At 41.9% G+C, this 16,861-nt stretch overlaps 1 protein-coding gene across 1 annotated transcript in view; it reads right to left on the reverse strand.

The window, feature by feature from the left end:
- Positions 1–16,861, reverse strand: part of PDGFRB (platelet derived growth factor receptor beta) — a 221,729-nt gene that overhangs the window by 73,906 nt on the left and 130,962 nt on the right. The window contains exons 5-10 of the mRNA XM_089682130.1: positions 16,365–16,631; positions 14,783–14,910; positions 9,494–9,659; positions 5,893–6,082; positions 3,754–3,869; positions 1,824–1,947 (exon numbers count right to left, since the gene is read on the reverse strand). Coding sequence (XP_089538256.1) covers positions 1,824–1,947; positions 3,754–3,869; positions 5,893–6,082; positions 9,494–9,659; positions 14,783–14,910; positions 16,365–16,631 — 991 coding nt within the window. The remainder of the gene's footprint in view (positions 1–1,823; positions 1,948–3,753; positions 3,870–5,892; positions 6,083–9,493; positions 9,660–14,782; positions 14,911–16,364; positions 16,632–16,861) is intronic.

The following is a 16,861-nucleotide window of genomic DNA, read 5'->3' on the forward strand; positions in this document are numbered from 1 at the left end:
TATTATAATAATCAGCCCGAGCTGACAGGGAGGAAGACTGTTTGTAAACAAAACAGTTTTCCTCCCCGTTGGTGATTGTCAGTAATCATGGGGCGCCGGCGGGTAATCACCATCCGGGACCTGGTGATTGACATCTGCAGCCGCAAATGACGGCACAGGTAGGGCGCACGTGGTTTGCACATGCTCCCTACCCGAAAATGCAAAATCACGTATATATACACATGATTTTGCACACCCATGCCGCCGTGTGGCAGTATATCTGCTATACGGTGGTGGGTGAGCAGTTAATATGCTTAGGATATGTCTCAAAACTGTATGTGATATTATGGAACAGGTTAGTATTAATCAGGGATAATAGGTCTAACTGGTATATGCCTAACTTTTATTTTACCGACGGATATAGTGGGTGCTTTGATTTGTGAGTGATGTCATGTGAAATGGTTTACGTGCACACTGTTTTTTTCATTTAGTTTTTTTTTTTCTGCAAATGGTGTGTTGTACACCCTAGGCTTCTCTAAGAATAGAATGTTGCTAAAACCTTGCTGCAAAAAAAGCAGTTTAACCTAAAATAAAGGCCCTATGAACCTGTATTAAAAACCAATAAACCCGCAAATACCACCCACCTGAAACAAAAGCCCATTGCAGCAAATAAAATATGTTTGCTATGGATGGGACAGCAGCTAAAAATAACTACTCTTACACACTGAAAAAAGACTGGGTAGGTTTAGAAATAACTACACCTGCTGAAAGCCAGAAATATGGTATTGAATAATCAAAGAAAAATGTTTATGGTAGCCATAAAAAAGTGCTATAATAATAATTGGGAAATATGCATTATCCATATTTTATTATCCACAAAGTATTTTTTAAATGTCCCCAATATATTTTATGGAATTCACTATTAGGCAAGTACAAATTAATTAAAAGTAATTTGGCTGACAACTGGGACTCAATACAAATTTTCAGAATGTATTTAAATTCTTTGAAATGCTTAAATGAAGTTCTGCACACATTTTCTTTATTTCAAGGAAACCACTAAAGGAAATATATAATGTCTTTTAGAAGGGGAGGAGAGAGGAGTGGAAAGTTAATGCCAGATTTATGGATGTTTTTCCTCAATTTCTTTCCCAATGACACTCATACAAGAATTAGGGGGAGCAGTTGCCACCTGGGCAGGAAGGCACACTCAGCAATAAAAACATTGTCAGAAATTTTAACTCTTCCCTCTATTCTAACTAAACTCTACTAAAAGGTGTTTTCCCTGTGTACTGTTGGAAGAGATTTCCCATCAAAGGAAAGAAATGGAAATCTCCCAAATAGTGAACAGATGTCAATAAAAACCTGACAGAAGCGTTAACCCTTCTTATTTGTACTTCAAACAGCATAAAAAACTGTGGTTGGGGTTTGAGTTATCTTGCTGTTTTTGGTTTTTGAGTGACCATCCCTGAAGAAGTGCACAATTGACAAAGTTAGATTGACGTCAAAACTTCAAATTTTAATTCTTTCTCCAGATCAGTCATTCAAAGTACTGAAGAAACAGGATTAGTTTAACAGCTGGAGAAGTAGAATTTTTAGACAGTTAGCAATATTGGACTTTATATTTTCTTTCAGTAAGCACCAGGGGCGGACTGACAACTCATGGGGCCCCCGGGCAATAGGGGATCATGGGGCCCCTGTGTCCTTGCCCAAACTCAAAAAAGCCTATGAAAAAGGTACCAGGGGCATCTCATGGGGCCCCCTACTGACCCCGGGCCCTCGGGCAGTGCCCGAGTTTCCAAATGGTCAGTCCGCCCCTGGTAAGCACTAAAGTAATGAAAACATACCTTGTTATCTCAGTACAGAAGTACCATGTGATCTCTGGCCTTGGCATCCCTTTGCCAGCACATGTCACTATCTGTCCACCACCTGCTGGATGACTGTCAATCATTTCCTTTATTTCAACTGGCACTAGAAAAAAAAGAAAAGAAGGCAATGAAAAAAACCCAACATATAATAACAAAAGTATAACCATTAAAGGATAAGTTCACCTTTTAGACAAAAATAATAAATGCACATTTTTTTTGCAGGTAAAAAAATGTGTATTTATTATTTTTGCCTACAGGAGTCTGGAAAGCATTGCACCAGCGATCAGTAGATCAGTAGATCGCTGATACTATGCAGGTTTCCTACAAACCTTTCAGGATATCTGCTTGCTGTACAGGATGTACAGTCAAGCATATATTCTGAAAGGAAGCTTCAATGAACTACCACGACGCTCCACTTGCAGTTCATTCATTCATGGAAGTCCGTGAATGAATGATTCTGCAGTGTGGGTGAAACCCCGCTGTTTTCAAATCTGACAAATAGCATGGGGAAACTTCTCCCCATACTGTCAGAGGGAGGAGGGTGGCAGGTGCGGAATATGTAACATGTTCCCAAAGGTGAACTTATCCTTTAATATTTACATTAGAGACATTTTGCTTAAACCATTATCTTAACATGTGGGCAGGGCATATTGCGTCCAAGTGCAGGACCCAGGGCGAGATCCCGCTAGTGCCCCCAAAGTTGGTGGAAGCCAAACTTCAACTAACACTTTAAAAGCAGTTATGGCAAACAGTTTTTTTTCCTTTTGGGTTTCCTTTTGGGTTTGTCTCAGCCCTGTAACCGATACACCTGCAAGAGAGTTTATTCTTTTTAAAAACAACAGACTTACTGGCTGGATCACCAGTTGAAAATAAATGAAAGAAAGCCTAAAAAAGATAACAAATGCAGCCATGACATCTAAGAATTGGTAAGCTGCAATAGAATGTTTGCTTTTGGGCTTAATGCTACTTTAAGTGCATGCATGTTAAGCAATGTATAAGTGTATCACCGGAAGGTATGTACTGCTTCTCACAGGGATCACAGTACTCCCCCTGATAATACCTTGATCTACTTTTCTCTACAGAAGTACAACACCATCTTTGCTCTGACATCATCTAGGATCAGCATCTACTCACTGGGCTGAAATGCAGGCTCATAAATGATGCAATAATGTAATGCCAGCCATACATGGGTCAAACTTTGCCCGATTTTTCATCTGAAAATCGGACCTAAGAATAATCGGCTGATTTTTGCTCTGTTAGTGGGTCAATGGCACTGACCGATTTTCGTGGTTCCTCCCCTTTTAAGTGATCAGGCATGTTGGAAAATTTGTGAAAAACAACCGATTTTCGACTCAATGATGGTCAAATCGTACGATCGTTTTTCCGAAAAGACTATGCGCATGAGCCGTGACCTGGAAGGAACAGAAGTTGCACCTGTTATATGGGGTGAACTTTATGACTTGGTTGGCCGATTTTCGAAATCATTGATGGCACCATTGGATTACCAAGCAAATAACGTTTTCGATTTTCGGACGAAAAATCATTAGGAATTCGACCCATGTATGGCCTGCATAAGTCCAGGTGCCTGTGTACCTTGTGACTTGCTACAAAGCCACAATGTTGTGGCTTGATCACCAGCAGAGAGGAGACTGAAAAAATGCTTCCTTCTGCCTGCAGCAGACAGGTGACGTCATGAAAGCCAGTGCAAAATCACTTGTATGGTGCTACTGACTGCTTTTAAATGATACCGTAAAATGTAAATTTTTTTAAGAATATAGTTACTGTATATTGTGACATGTCAGGACATATACAGTATATGCAAACTCGATACTGATCCTGAAAGATTTAAACCTCTAGGGTAGGGTCAAGATTTTATTTACATATGATGACATAAGTAAAGATTACTCACCGTTTATCTGAAGATGAAATGTCATCTCTTCATAATCGTCCTCATTGTAAGCTTTCAGAGTGTAGGTGCCTCCATCTTGTTCTTTGACCCTCACAAGTGACAATGTAGTAACATACCTAAAGATATGATGTTGATTGCTTCAGAAAATATTGGCTTAAACGTTTCCCAGTTCTAGCATCTCAAAGTAGCATTAGCTTCTCCCTTACACTGCTAGTCTGTCTCAGTGAATGATAACTTCTCTGGGATATCTCCCACCCTATAAGGAAACACAATGGTAGCTTGTCCATATCCTATGCCAGACTTGACTAAAATTGGTAAAAGTCACTTGGTTTAGTTTACTAAAGGAGTAAATCTGAGAAACCTGAGAGTCATGCACTACTTGGGGTCCTATTCCAGTAGCTGCAGCAAACCTCCCAGTGTCTCCAAACAGGATGGACTTAGCGCATGCAAAGTATGCCATATCCATCCAATAAATCCCTGCCTCCTTATCTTCTCATCATTGTGTTCGATCTTACACATCTGCCATTGTGTGAAGTGGTTGAGTGGCTTGGGTAGTGAGGGTGTGTGTAGGTAGGGGAGAATGGCTGAATTGAGTCTCCGTTGTAAGTATGCCATATCCATCCAATAAATCCCTGCCTCCTTATTTTCTCATCATTGTGTTCAATCCTACACATCTGCCATTGTGTGAAATGGTTGAGTGGCTTGGGTAGTGAGGGTGTGTGTAGGTAGGGGAGAATGGCTGAATTGAGTCTCCGTTGTGTGGAAGCACATAACACGAGACTGTAGCAAGGATTGGAACAGATGCCAAAGGCTATTCACTGTGTTATTGACACGGCCTTTGCTGGCCAGGTAGGACTTTGATAATGTAGGAAAAAGGTGTCTATTGTAGTGATGAGTCCAATTGCCCTGAGTTCGGTTTGAGCAGGGTTTATTGAACTTCACAAAAGTTTGGTTGCCGAAACCGAACTCCATTAAAATCAATGGGAGATAAATCTATGTAATAAACCACTTGCTGACCACTATATATATATATATATATACTGTACGTCCTGTCAGCAAGTGATTATAACAAGATCATGGCTGCGGCTGCTCAGTAAAAGTGATCTGGGCAGCTCTACAGCCAACTGATCGCTTTTACTGAAGTTAGAATGGTCCTAGGTTTGGCAGGCTCATCCCTAGTCTATTGGACTCAAAACACAAAAAAGCTGGATATGAATCTCTAACAGGAGAAAGAATTAATATGTGTGATGTGGCCTTATCACTTGGCCATAGAGGAAGGTGCAATTGTACATTGTTTCTGTCTCCTGTAAGAGATTTATATTCAAAAACTTTTGCATTGAGTCCAAAAGACACCTGTTTTGCTAATGTTTCAAAATTCTTTTTGGGAGCGATTTACGTTGTTTTTGTTTTGTAGTTTTGTATTTTTACAATTTGTATCAAGGGCCTTACATGGCTGCTTGCACAATGTAGGAGTTGTTTTCCCTTGTTTTTGTATACTTTAAAGCTCGTTTGGCTGTACTTCTCCTGTGATCACAGGACTGCGGTTCGTTCTGCACTCCTGTGACCCATTTTCAGCTGACAGCGGGCTAAAGCCCACTGTCGGCTGCCGTTGCTCAGCTAGTCCAAGCTGGGGTAAAATCCCGACTTTAAAGTCGGTATAAACTCAGATCCGCGCACCGGTAGCTGGCTCAGCCTCTCAGTGATCTTCTGAGAGGCAGTCTCTCTTTTTTGATTTTCATGTGGAGTTCCTAATTTGGGTTACCCCTGTCTTTTGGGGGGTGGCCCGGCTTTATGGAGTGCTGAAAAAGACAAAGCCATTAGGAATAATTGATGATCCCTCATTACAGGTTAAAGAATATGTAAACCCAACATTTCATATTGCTGATATGTTCCTGCTGCACCATGTACTTGTATCTTGTTTTCTTTGCATTGCTTCCTTTGTCTGAAATCCCTGGTGTTCCTGCCAGTTCCTCTGTTTTCCTATTTTTAAAAAAAACTGACCACACTAGGCATGAGAGCACAGCTTAATCAGTTCTCTATCTGTGCTGGGAACTCAGCCTGCTCCCCTCCAATGATCAGACTTGTCCTGACACGCCCCCATCCATAAAAGAAAAAAAATAAGAAATATTAAAAGCTCACGTGTTCTCAGCAGTTTTTTCAGTTGCTATGTTCACAAGGCTGTTATTATTTCCAGTCAACAGATGGTCACCTTTTAGCCACTCAATGGTGGGTCTGGGGTAAGATTCAATGGATACCACAATGGACGTGCTTTGATGTAGTGTAGCAGGTAATAAAGTGCCTTCCGTGTGCATCTTCACATATCCCTTTCCTAAAAGAGATTTAAAGATACTTAAAAGGTACAAGGATATATACAAAATACAGGATATACACCATATATATATATATATATATATATATATATATATATATATATATGTGTGTGTATTTAAGTTTTGTTCTGTCCTAGGCAACACAAATATTGTCCGCCTTCCAACTACGCTACCCATGCCCCCCCCCTCCCCTGCTGAGGGAGCCTGACACCGACTTGCCAAAAGATGCCCCCCCCATGGCCGAGAGAGCCATCCAGTAAAATTTGCCAAAAGCCAACCCCCCTCAGTCGGCTGAGAGAGCCCCCCATACTCCAATCATGGAGCACCACGTGGTTCACTTTTTTTTAAATGAACTTTAGTGAAATGTCACACAGTACTATTTAACCACCTGCTGACCGCAGATAGCCAAATGACAGCTACACTGCGGCCGGCCAGTTCTGGGAGGGCGTCATATGAAATCCTCCCAGAACGCGCTCTCCTGCACACCCCCGGGGGCGCGCACCCGGCGATCTCCGTGATCGCTGTGTCCTAAGACACAGCTGATCACGTGATGTGGTAAAAGGCCAATTACAGTGGCCTTTTACCACGTGATCAGCCGTGTCTAATGACACGCTGATCACCGGGAAATGCAATTGCCGATTCTCGACTGCACTTTCCTCACGCTGTCAAAGCGTGAGGAAAGTGCTTCCGAGAACCGGCAGTTGTCAGAGCAGGGATTGGCACCGATCATCAGGGCACTGATGATCAGTGCCCTGATGATCGGTGCCCAGCAGTGCCACCCACCAGTTACGCCCACCTGTGCCCAGCAGTGCCACCTACCTGTGCCCAGCAGTGCGCCCACCTGTGCCTAGCAGTGCGCCCACCTGTGCCCAGCAGTGCACCCTCCTGTGCCCAGCAGTGCACCCACCTGTGCCACCCAGCAGTGCCACACACCTGTGCTCATAAGTGCCACCTACCTGTGCCCAGCAGTGCCACCCACCTGTGCCCACCCACATGTGCCCACCAGTGCCACCCACCTGTGCCCACCAGTGCCACCCACCAGTGCCTATCAGTGCAGCCCAGCAGTGCTGCCAGTCAGTGCCCAGCAGTTGTGTCAGTCAAAGCCTAGCGGTGCCGCCAGTCAGTGCCCAGCAGTGATGCCAGTCAGTGCCACCTATCAGTGCTGTCTATCAGTGCCACCTATCAGTGCTGTCTATCAGTGCCACCTATCAATGCCGCCTATCCGTGACACCTCATTAGTGCTGCCTATCAGTGCCGCTTATCCGTGCCACCTCATTATTGCTGCCTATCAGTTCGCATCAGTGCTGCCTATCAGTGCCCATCAGTGCCACCTATTAGTGCCCATCAGTGCTGCCTCATCAACGCACATCAGTGAAGGAGAAAAATTACCTGTTTGAAAAATTTTATAATAGAAACAAAGAAACTTTTTTTTTTTCTTCAAATTTTTTGCAATTTTTTTGTTTATAGCGCAAAAAGTAAAGTGCCCAGTGGCGATTAAATACCACCAAAAGAAAGCTCTATTTGTGAGAAAAAAAATATAAACATTTCATATGGGTACAATGTTGCATGACCACGCAATTCTAAATCAAAGTGCGGCAGCGCTGAAAGCTGAAAATTGGCCTGGTAAATAAGGGGGTATAAGTGCCCGGTAGGCAAGTGGTTAATTAAGTTCTATCGACCGCTGGGCTGAAAAAAAAGTACAGCGTGCCATACTTCAATTGCAGTGGTCTAAAATGGCCATGTAGGGGACAAGGTATTTTGCCTTGTCTTGCGGTGGGAGTATGCTGTGATTAGACCCTAAATGAGGTTCAGGCTCCTAAGAAATTATATTGGTTCAGTTGGTGAAATATTTTGCAGTATTTCATATTTAAAGCTGAACTTCACTCTCTCAATAGACTATTTTTTTTTATCTTTATGCTGCTAGCAATAGTAAATCGATAGGGAAGTATATCATATTTACTTGTTTTAAACTTTTTTATTTACATTTCTTCAGTTACTTTCTGGTTTCCATACCTAGGCATCATCCCAGGAGCCTTCAGGAGGGGAAGAGGGAAGGAGAGGTTTTCTCAGCTAAGCACGCCTACATGCCTGAGCTAAGGGCACAATGATTCCAGGAAATAAATGCTAGATGAATAATCTGCCCTTACCCAAGATGACCACGGCGATAAATGTTTTTGGGGTGTTTTTCAAAGTGATTTCTCAGCAAAATAAAGCATGGAGACATGGATGGATGGGGGAGTTTGCTTTGAATCTTAAAAATGAATTAAACAGCATTTTTGGTGTGTGGTGCTCAGATGCAGTGCTGTTCCACTTTAACATGACTATAAATAAGGAAATACATAGCACAGTGGCTAAATGGTTAGCACTTCTGCTTGGCAGCACTAGGGTTGTTGGTTTGAATCCCAACCATGGCACCACCTGCCTGGAGTTTGTGTGTTCTCCATGTGTGGGTTTCCTCCCACACTCCACAGACATGCTGGTAGGTTAATTGGCTCCTGTCTAACCCTAGGTCCACACCTTAGCATTTTCCTCTGCGTTTTGCAGAAACACACTACAGTTCATTTAACAAGATTTCCTATGGGACCCGTTCACATCTCCGCTTTTTCACCCAGAGGGGGTGGGGGGGGGGTCTAAAGGGTCAGGGACTTTACATGAAAAAAGTTGAGTTTTTATTTCTTTAGACTTCAATGGAAATGCTGCAGAAAAGCATGTAACGTTTTTGCCACGTTTTTGATGTGTTTTGGTGCGTTTTGCATTTTAAATCTGCCTAGCAACAAGAAAAAAAACAAAATGCATAAAAAACGCATGTGCAAAAACACAAAAAGCAACGCAAAACACACTGCAGAAACAGATGAAACGCAAACTGCTTAGATGTGAACCTAGCCTAAATTGGCAATAGTATGTGTATGAATGAATGTGAGTTAGGAACCTTAGATTGTACGCCCCTTGAGGGTTGGGGACTGATGTAAATGTACAATATATACATATATATATATATATATATATATATATTATTATACAGGATTTATATAGCACCAACAGTTTGCTCAGCGCTTTACAATATAAAGGGAGACAATACAGCAACAATACAGTTCAATACAAGAGGGATAGGAGGGCCCTGCTCCTTGGAGCTTACAATCTAGGAGGGAGGGGCTAGTGGTACAATAGGTAGAACTGCGGGGGATGGACTGGTAGGAGGAGTAGAAGATTCCATTATTAGCAGAGGGCGGGATAGGCTTCCCTGAAGAGATAGGTTTTCAGAGATCGCCTAAAAGTGAGCAGAATAGGCGATATGTATGTAAAGCGCTGTGTAAATTGACTGCGCTATATAGGTACTTGTAATAAAATAATTTAAAGTAAATAAATGCAATCATACTAAACATTTCATTTTAACACATTTGTTTTCATACCAATAACAGTAATGTTGACATCTTTCATTTCAAAGTCCCCGGAATACGCTTCTTCCACTGTACATGTATAGGTTCCTGAGTCCTCCTCAGTGGCGTCTAGTATTTGCAAGACAGAACTTACAGAATTACCAGTTGGGAGGTGTTCAACAATAGCGGGCCTTCCTGCCTATTATGGAAAAAAAACACAGTACAATCATGTGTGCTATGGTGATTAATTTTTTTATCTTTCTAGGTTCCTCCTTTTCCCCCCCATTAACTTGCTATTGATATTTTCAAATGGAATCGTTGTGTTATCATTGCATACAGTACCTTACTGTCAGACCAAGCGATGTTTTCTCTGGATCTTTGTGATTCTCTATGAAATGCAGGCAGATCATAGCTAGTGGGAGGGGCCGGAAAAGTGATATACTTTATGAAAACATCACAGCACCCTGCCTCAGTACTCCTCCCAAGAGCCCTCATCCCTGATTAGTAGTGTACCTAGCCTATTGGACATAAAATGATGTTGTTAAAAACATTGTAAGGGCAAAATTTCAACTGCAGCGCCATTTACTAAGCATCATGATCTGCCGCATGTAATGTAAAAAGCCATTCATAGCATGTAGTGATCTGCACAGGATACGTATGGTGCAGTGGTCCAGAGTATGTAACAAATACCATATTGTATAGCGTGTAGCATTTTGTAGGCCAATTAAATCCTTTCTAGGGGTCAAGAGATTGCACGTAGACCAACCTCATTTACATGTAACACCTTCCTAGGCAGGCTGCTAGGTAAATTAAGGCCCCATGTACGCAGGACACTTTTGAACGATGAAAACTGACTGCTGGAAAATGTAGGTTAAAAACTGTTTAGCCGCGTTTGCATAACGCGTTCATGTGCGTTTGGAAACGTTTTTTAAAGACAAGCATAGGAGAACCTCCCAAATGCCCAGAATGCACAGAAAAGTGGTAAATTATTAACTATTTCAGACTGTTTCAGAGAAATACAGAGAGTAGAAGCAGAGACAGCTGTATGTGTTGAGATTATTTAGGTGTGAGTTGCTCATTATCATTTCTTTTGTTTCCAAGGCTGGGATAGGTGTCTGGTGGAGGGAGTCATTAAGGTCACCTGGCAGGGGGTTTTCATGAGGAATTTGACATGTGAATGCTCATTAACATATCTTTTGTTTCCAAGGGTGGGAGAGGTCTGAGGTGTGAATTGTTCATTACAATGTGTGACAAGCTTGGTAGGAACATCCTGTGTTCAGTGTTTTGTCCATCTGAGTACCTTTAAAATGCTTTGCATGCATTTTTATGATGAAAAAAGGCTCTGGACAGCATCGGGAACTGGAAGAGTTAAAAAAAAATTTCACACACAAACGCTTATCAACGTGATTTGCAGCGATTAGCCGCGTTTACAAGCGTTTTGCGTTTGAAACGCTGATAAAATCGACTGTTGAAAGCAAGTTTTCTGCATTCAAAAAAACGACTGTCAACTCAAATGCCTATAAACGACTGTAAATGAAGATGTGTACATGGACACATAGGAAAACATTAGGGGGAGTTCAGGGGCTGCTGAAAAAAACACTGAACAGCTCCTAAACGTGAGTTTATCAGCTGCAGTGTACATGAGCCCTTAGTGTTTGGCTTGCTTTGTGAGAGGCTGAAGTCGTTTGGTCTAGTCTGTTCTGTCTCCACAGTCTTGGGATTTGATTAATTTTCCCTGGCTCTGTTGAAGAACTTTCCAGAGCACAGGGTGGGAAATTCAAATCCTCAGGGTGGGAAATTCAAATCCTCAGGCTGGGCTTTTGCCTTACCCCAGCCAATCCCTGGGGAGGTGCACCCAGATGGTGGATGTGAGGCAGGTAAATAGCCCAGGAAGTTCTCTTCTTCCCCTGGTGGAGGGGAAGGGTGACTGCGTGCTTTAGGGGCTTCTAAACCCTGAAGTCTACTTTGACTGGCTGTTGGACCACTCATCTTCCCTTGGAACAAGACCATGGTCTGATATCTACTGGGATTCATGAGTAGAGCTTGCAGCTGCAGTTTTATCTGTGGTCACCAACTGTGGATATATTACAATGCTCCAGTATGCTTAGTGTACTCTCCTTATTCTGTGGTCTTAGACTTTTCCAGTCTACTGCATAGTCCTAATATTCCAGGATGGTCTACAGCTCTGAGTGAAACAATGTGCTGCTTCAACTAGTGGAGAAGAGCCTCTCCTAACTTTGTCCTAATATTCTCTTGTTCAGCAACTGGAAGTAAAAATAAACTGTGCTAATATCCTCTAGTGACAGTGTCCTCGTCAAAATAGTGCTTGACGTTTTGGAGTACTACATACCCCATTGTCCTCCCCAGTTAAACATTTTCACCAATAGATCAGAAAAAAGACATCCTCTAGATCACAGGTGTCAAACTGGCGGCCCTCCAGCTGTTGCCAAACTACAAGTCCCATGAGGCATTGGAGGATTGACAGTTACAAGCATGACTCCTAAAGGTAGAGGCATGATGAGACTTGTAGCTTTGCAACAACTGGAGGGCCACCAGTTTGACACCCCTGCTCTAGACTGTTCATTGCACCAGAATAAGTGAACTGCTACCGTGTGCCTGGCTGCCTCAGCACTGTTTGGGAAAGACTCCGTGGGAGTAGCGCTCCTGTGGGAGTAGTGCTACAGACAATTTACACAAAATCACCTTTAATGCAAGTAGATGACTCTTTCCCTTGTGGACTTACACTCCTTCCTCATAATAAAGAAAGATGTCACACTTGCAAAAATCATGCTTATGAAAAATTTGGCAGTGAAAGGATAACTAGCATGTGTCATTCCCCCCTATTTGGCTGGAAGCATAGTTCTCACCACCCTGCTGTTTCCTTTCTAATGATCCTGCTGCAAACGGTGCAGCTGATAGGCTTCCACTTGCCTAATAATAACAGACATTAAATTGATTTTAAATCCACCACTTTTAAACCTTCCTGAATACAACTTTTATCTATTTCTGCCCTTCATTTGTAGCCTCCCTAGTGGTCTGATTATGTCCATATTTCTGTGCTCAAAGCGGTAAATTTTTTTGCATGGAAATATGTATTTTTTTAATTGTAGGCCTATAATTTGTAGGAATAACTCACTGAAATCTGTCCGAACAAGAGTCTAGTAAACATCCCGGGTATGTTAAAATTTGAAACACGAAATCATAAATTATAATTTAATAAATAATCATGAATAATAATAATAAATGTAATTCAATAATATAATCAAACCAAAAACACGGAAATCTGAAGTATAGCGCCAAGTTCGCACATCACTGAGCTTAGTCGCAAAATCGTTTTCAATGTCTGATGACGAATTTCCCCACGAATCATTATCACTCAATTCTGCAAGTGGTTCTGATTTACTATCGCTGTTCTCTAGCCGGTCTAAAACCGCTTTTGACCTAAAGGGACGCTTTTTGGACGCCATGGACTTTTCTCAATTTCCAGGCAGAAAGAATAGTAAAAATGCAGGCAGGGCACAGGACAAAGCACTCGGGACAAAATGTATGTGAAATGGTTTGATACAGTAATGTTTTACTATGTGATTTTAGTGAATTTAGTGAATGTTACTTTTACAACTTTCAAATTTCCCGCCAGTTCCGTCTCCGTACGTCCCGACGTCGCAGGGAACGGAACCCAGATGGATGGAAGACAGATGTCGGCATCCCCAGGAGGACATTGCCGGGGACACTACAGGAGGGACATCGTGGGAGCGCAGGACAAGGTAAGTGAAGAAGAGATCCCAGAGCAGCGCTGCAAGGTATTCCCGAGTGTAGCTCTGGGTTACCGCTTGTGGTGCTGAAACTTTAGCCCGAGCTACACTCGGGAATACCGCCAGGGAGGTTAATATAAATCTTTCCTCTAATGGGAATTATCTGGTAATCCTGGAGTTTCTGGGGCTTCCTCCTTCTGGAGTGGCAACACTCAAGAGGCTAATTGAGCCTCTGGAGTGTTGCCACCATAGTGTGCATGCTCCTCGTTTAGCTAAGTAACCAAAGTAGATATACATGGCTTGCTTGCTAGGTCACGTTTCTGATCACCGCATCACGGCCCTGGTCAGGGCACAGTTAAACCACAGCATCCGACCTCAGCAATCACAGTACCCAAAAAGAAAAAGTAAAAAAGTACGAACAGCATAATATTTAATGCCCAAAGTACATACATAGCTGAGTTTAGTACCACTGTAAAGGCTTCCAAAGACAGCTTTAATTTTTGACAGATCATGCTGAATTGACTGAAATTCGAGCCAGGAGTTGCCCTGCAAGTACTAATAATTTTATATATATATAAAATTACGTGAGATATCTTATAAGAAACCAATAATTTTCTACTTGGCTCAGTCAATTTATACTTTTGCATGACTTTTGTTGAGCCAGGAGGAAAATGATGGGTTGAACAGCAAACTATGGGCTGAACATAAATGATGTCATGCCCTTGATGACATAATTTATGATGAAATGTGTAGGGTGGAGCCAGAAGTTGTGGCATCACCACACATGCACAATTCTGAAAGGAATTGTGGAATTTGTAGTTTGATGGATGCCAATCTCTGTATATACTTCTGCGAGTACGTTTCACTACCATGAAGAGTTTTATCTGAAGATTTTACAATATGAGAGACTGTCGCTGTCTTTCTTCCTTACCGAAGTACGAGATCAGCAGAGTACATGTGAGCGGTGAAATACCGGTGATTCTGCGCGGATTGGGTGTTGGTCACTTCTGGGTGGCCATACATGTGCAAGCGTGTTTTGCCTAATTACATACTGAAAGTCACGTGTATTCTGGTAATCTCATATATTTGCTATTTTGAGTGAAAACGGGGTGTTATACCTATGAACCTGATCTAGAGCCACAGAGACTCTTTACCTAAATACACGGACCCATCTTAATGGTGTTGAACTTTTTATCTCTGTTGGTACGTGGATTACTTCTATGTTCTTTATCGGACTCTCAGATTTTTATTATTTTTAATAGTTATGTGTTTGTGGATATATATTTGTTTAATTATCAGACACGTAATAATTTTAAGTGTGGCAGGACTTTGAATAAGTTAGAATTTGGTTTATTGATCTCTGTGATCTATGCTTACCGGCACAGGATACTCTGTGAACAATTTTTGCTGTCTCACTCTTACAGAAGGGGAGATATTACTATCAGGGACCCTAAGCAATCAAAAAAAAATTGGAGGTTGCTTAGCATCTGCCAGCAACCACCCTAAACTGGAGACACATTAAACTACTGTTGGTCAAAACTGAATGATATTGATTTAGCATTATACCCACCTTCTTACCTGGATAATCCCAGGTAAAATTAAGGATTTCATTATCGGTAACTGTGCATTTAATTGTGATGTTTTCCCCTATGGCCACTGTGCTTTGTATGGGGGTAATGTCCATGTTGATAGTGGAGACTAGAAAAAAAATATAAAAGGACGTGCATGTTTGCATAAACAGTAATGATACAGTAGTGGAATGCACATAAACTAAAAGGAATTCAATACAAACATTACAAATCTGCAACTAGGTAGTAGGTCTAGGATACTATGCTCTTTTATTTACTATAAGCAGGATTTTGGAATTCTTACTGCCCTAGTCACACAAGAGTAATGTTTTACTCTTGTGTGACTAAAAACTGCCCTCAACAATCATACAAACAAATATCTGGAGATCCCCTAAACCTACCCCCACCCTCCAACCTATGACAGTTCACACCCTCTAAACCAAGGGTCTCCAAACTTTCTAAACAAAGGCCCAGTTTACTGTCCTTCAGACTTCAGAGGGGGCAGACTGTGGTCAGTGGGAATTGAAACTGCCCCAGCATCAGTGGGAGTAAACAGTGCCTCAGGTTTGGTGGACAGTAGGAATAAACAATTTTAATAATGCGTGTGGTCAATAGGATCAGGAATAGTACCCCATCATTGGTATTGATGGGAAGAATAGTGCCCCTTTGTTGGTATCAGTAATGTGTCCAATTTGTGGAAGGGATAGTGCCTCATCATTGGTGTCAGTGGGACAGATGGTGCTCCATTTTAAGTATCAGTAATGGTGCCCCATAGTTGATGTCAGTGGGATGAAAAATGCCCCATTGTTGTTGTAGGTGGAAAAAATAATGCCCCACTTTTGTTGTCAGCAAAAAAAGGTGTCTCATTATTGGAGTCAGTGGGAGTAATAGCTCCTGGTACAAGTGGATGAAAGCATGGCCCAAGAGCTGGATACAGACAAGCAAAGGGCAGCATCTGGACCATGGGCCACAGTTTGGAGACCGCTGCTCTAAACTATAAAGGTTGGTGGTGGGTGGTGAGAGGAGCTATGAAAGCTCTGGCTGGTCATGGAGAAAATAGTTGTGATTGGCCAAGAAAATTGATCCCAGCCAATAATTTCTTTTTACGAGCAGGCTTGGCCACCAGGCATTAGAGAAAACCTACAGATATCTGAATGTAAATTGATGGATTGATTAGACATTGTGTAATGTCAGTAGGCAGGTCGTATTTTGACATCTAACGCTCAGTACTGGGCACCTCTGCAACAAGAGCATTTCGGGGCTTTTTTTTCAAGAACATCTCTTTTGTTGGTTTGTACAAACCAAGCTTAAAGCTGCCCACCCTGAGGAAATATGGGCTAGTTCTCCCTATGCATTGAGTTTCACCGCAAATGAGTACCAGCTCATTCTAGAGCCGCCTGCTGTGATTTTCAGTACTGCAAAGATACACTTCCACTGGGCTCCTATAAAATCCTACAAAATGGTAGACACTCCCCAACCCAAATCCTATATCACCCTAATACCTCTGATTACATCTGATTCAAGATGTTTTATTGAGAAAGCATTTGTTGCTATATACTAAAAATATTTAAGAGATTGCTCTACCTTGCAAACTATAGATATAGAACGAACTGGATGAAACTTCCTTCCCATCAAGAGACGCTTTACAATAATAGTTCCGGTCTTCAAAATATCCAGTGAAACCTTTCGTGTTGTCATATGGGTAAGGGATTTCCATATCTCCTATCTTCTCGTGAAGAGTCACTGTGGCATTGGGGTAAGTCACTCGACAAGGAATTGTATTTTTGCTGTTCAGTGGAACAATTAAGAACTCCCCATGTTCCTTGATTGGCAGAAACCACATTTCTGGATCTGGAAGGCAGAGAAAATAGTAGACAAGAGTTTAATAAGCAATCAAGAAACAAACCAGTTATGTATACTATTATAGGACATATAGAGCCTCATGCATAAACAAGGTGAAATCTATGTGTAGGCGATTGTGAAAATTTAAATGTTTCCACTCGAGCCTGTATGCAATTGAAAGATCCTCCACACACACACACACTTCTCTCCCTGTGACAACTCTAAAATCTTGGATTTCC

This window comes from Staurois parvus, unplaced genomic scaffold (genome assembly GCF_062004578.1).
Source record: "Staurois parvus isolate SC_StPar_1 unplaced genomic scaffold, SC_StPar_1.0 ptg000286l, whole genome shotgun sequence".
NCBI lineage: Eukaryota > Metazoa > Chordata > Amphibia > Anura > Ranidae > Staurois > Staurois parvus.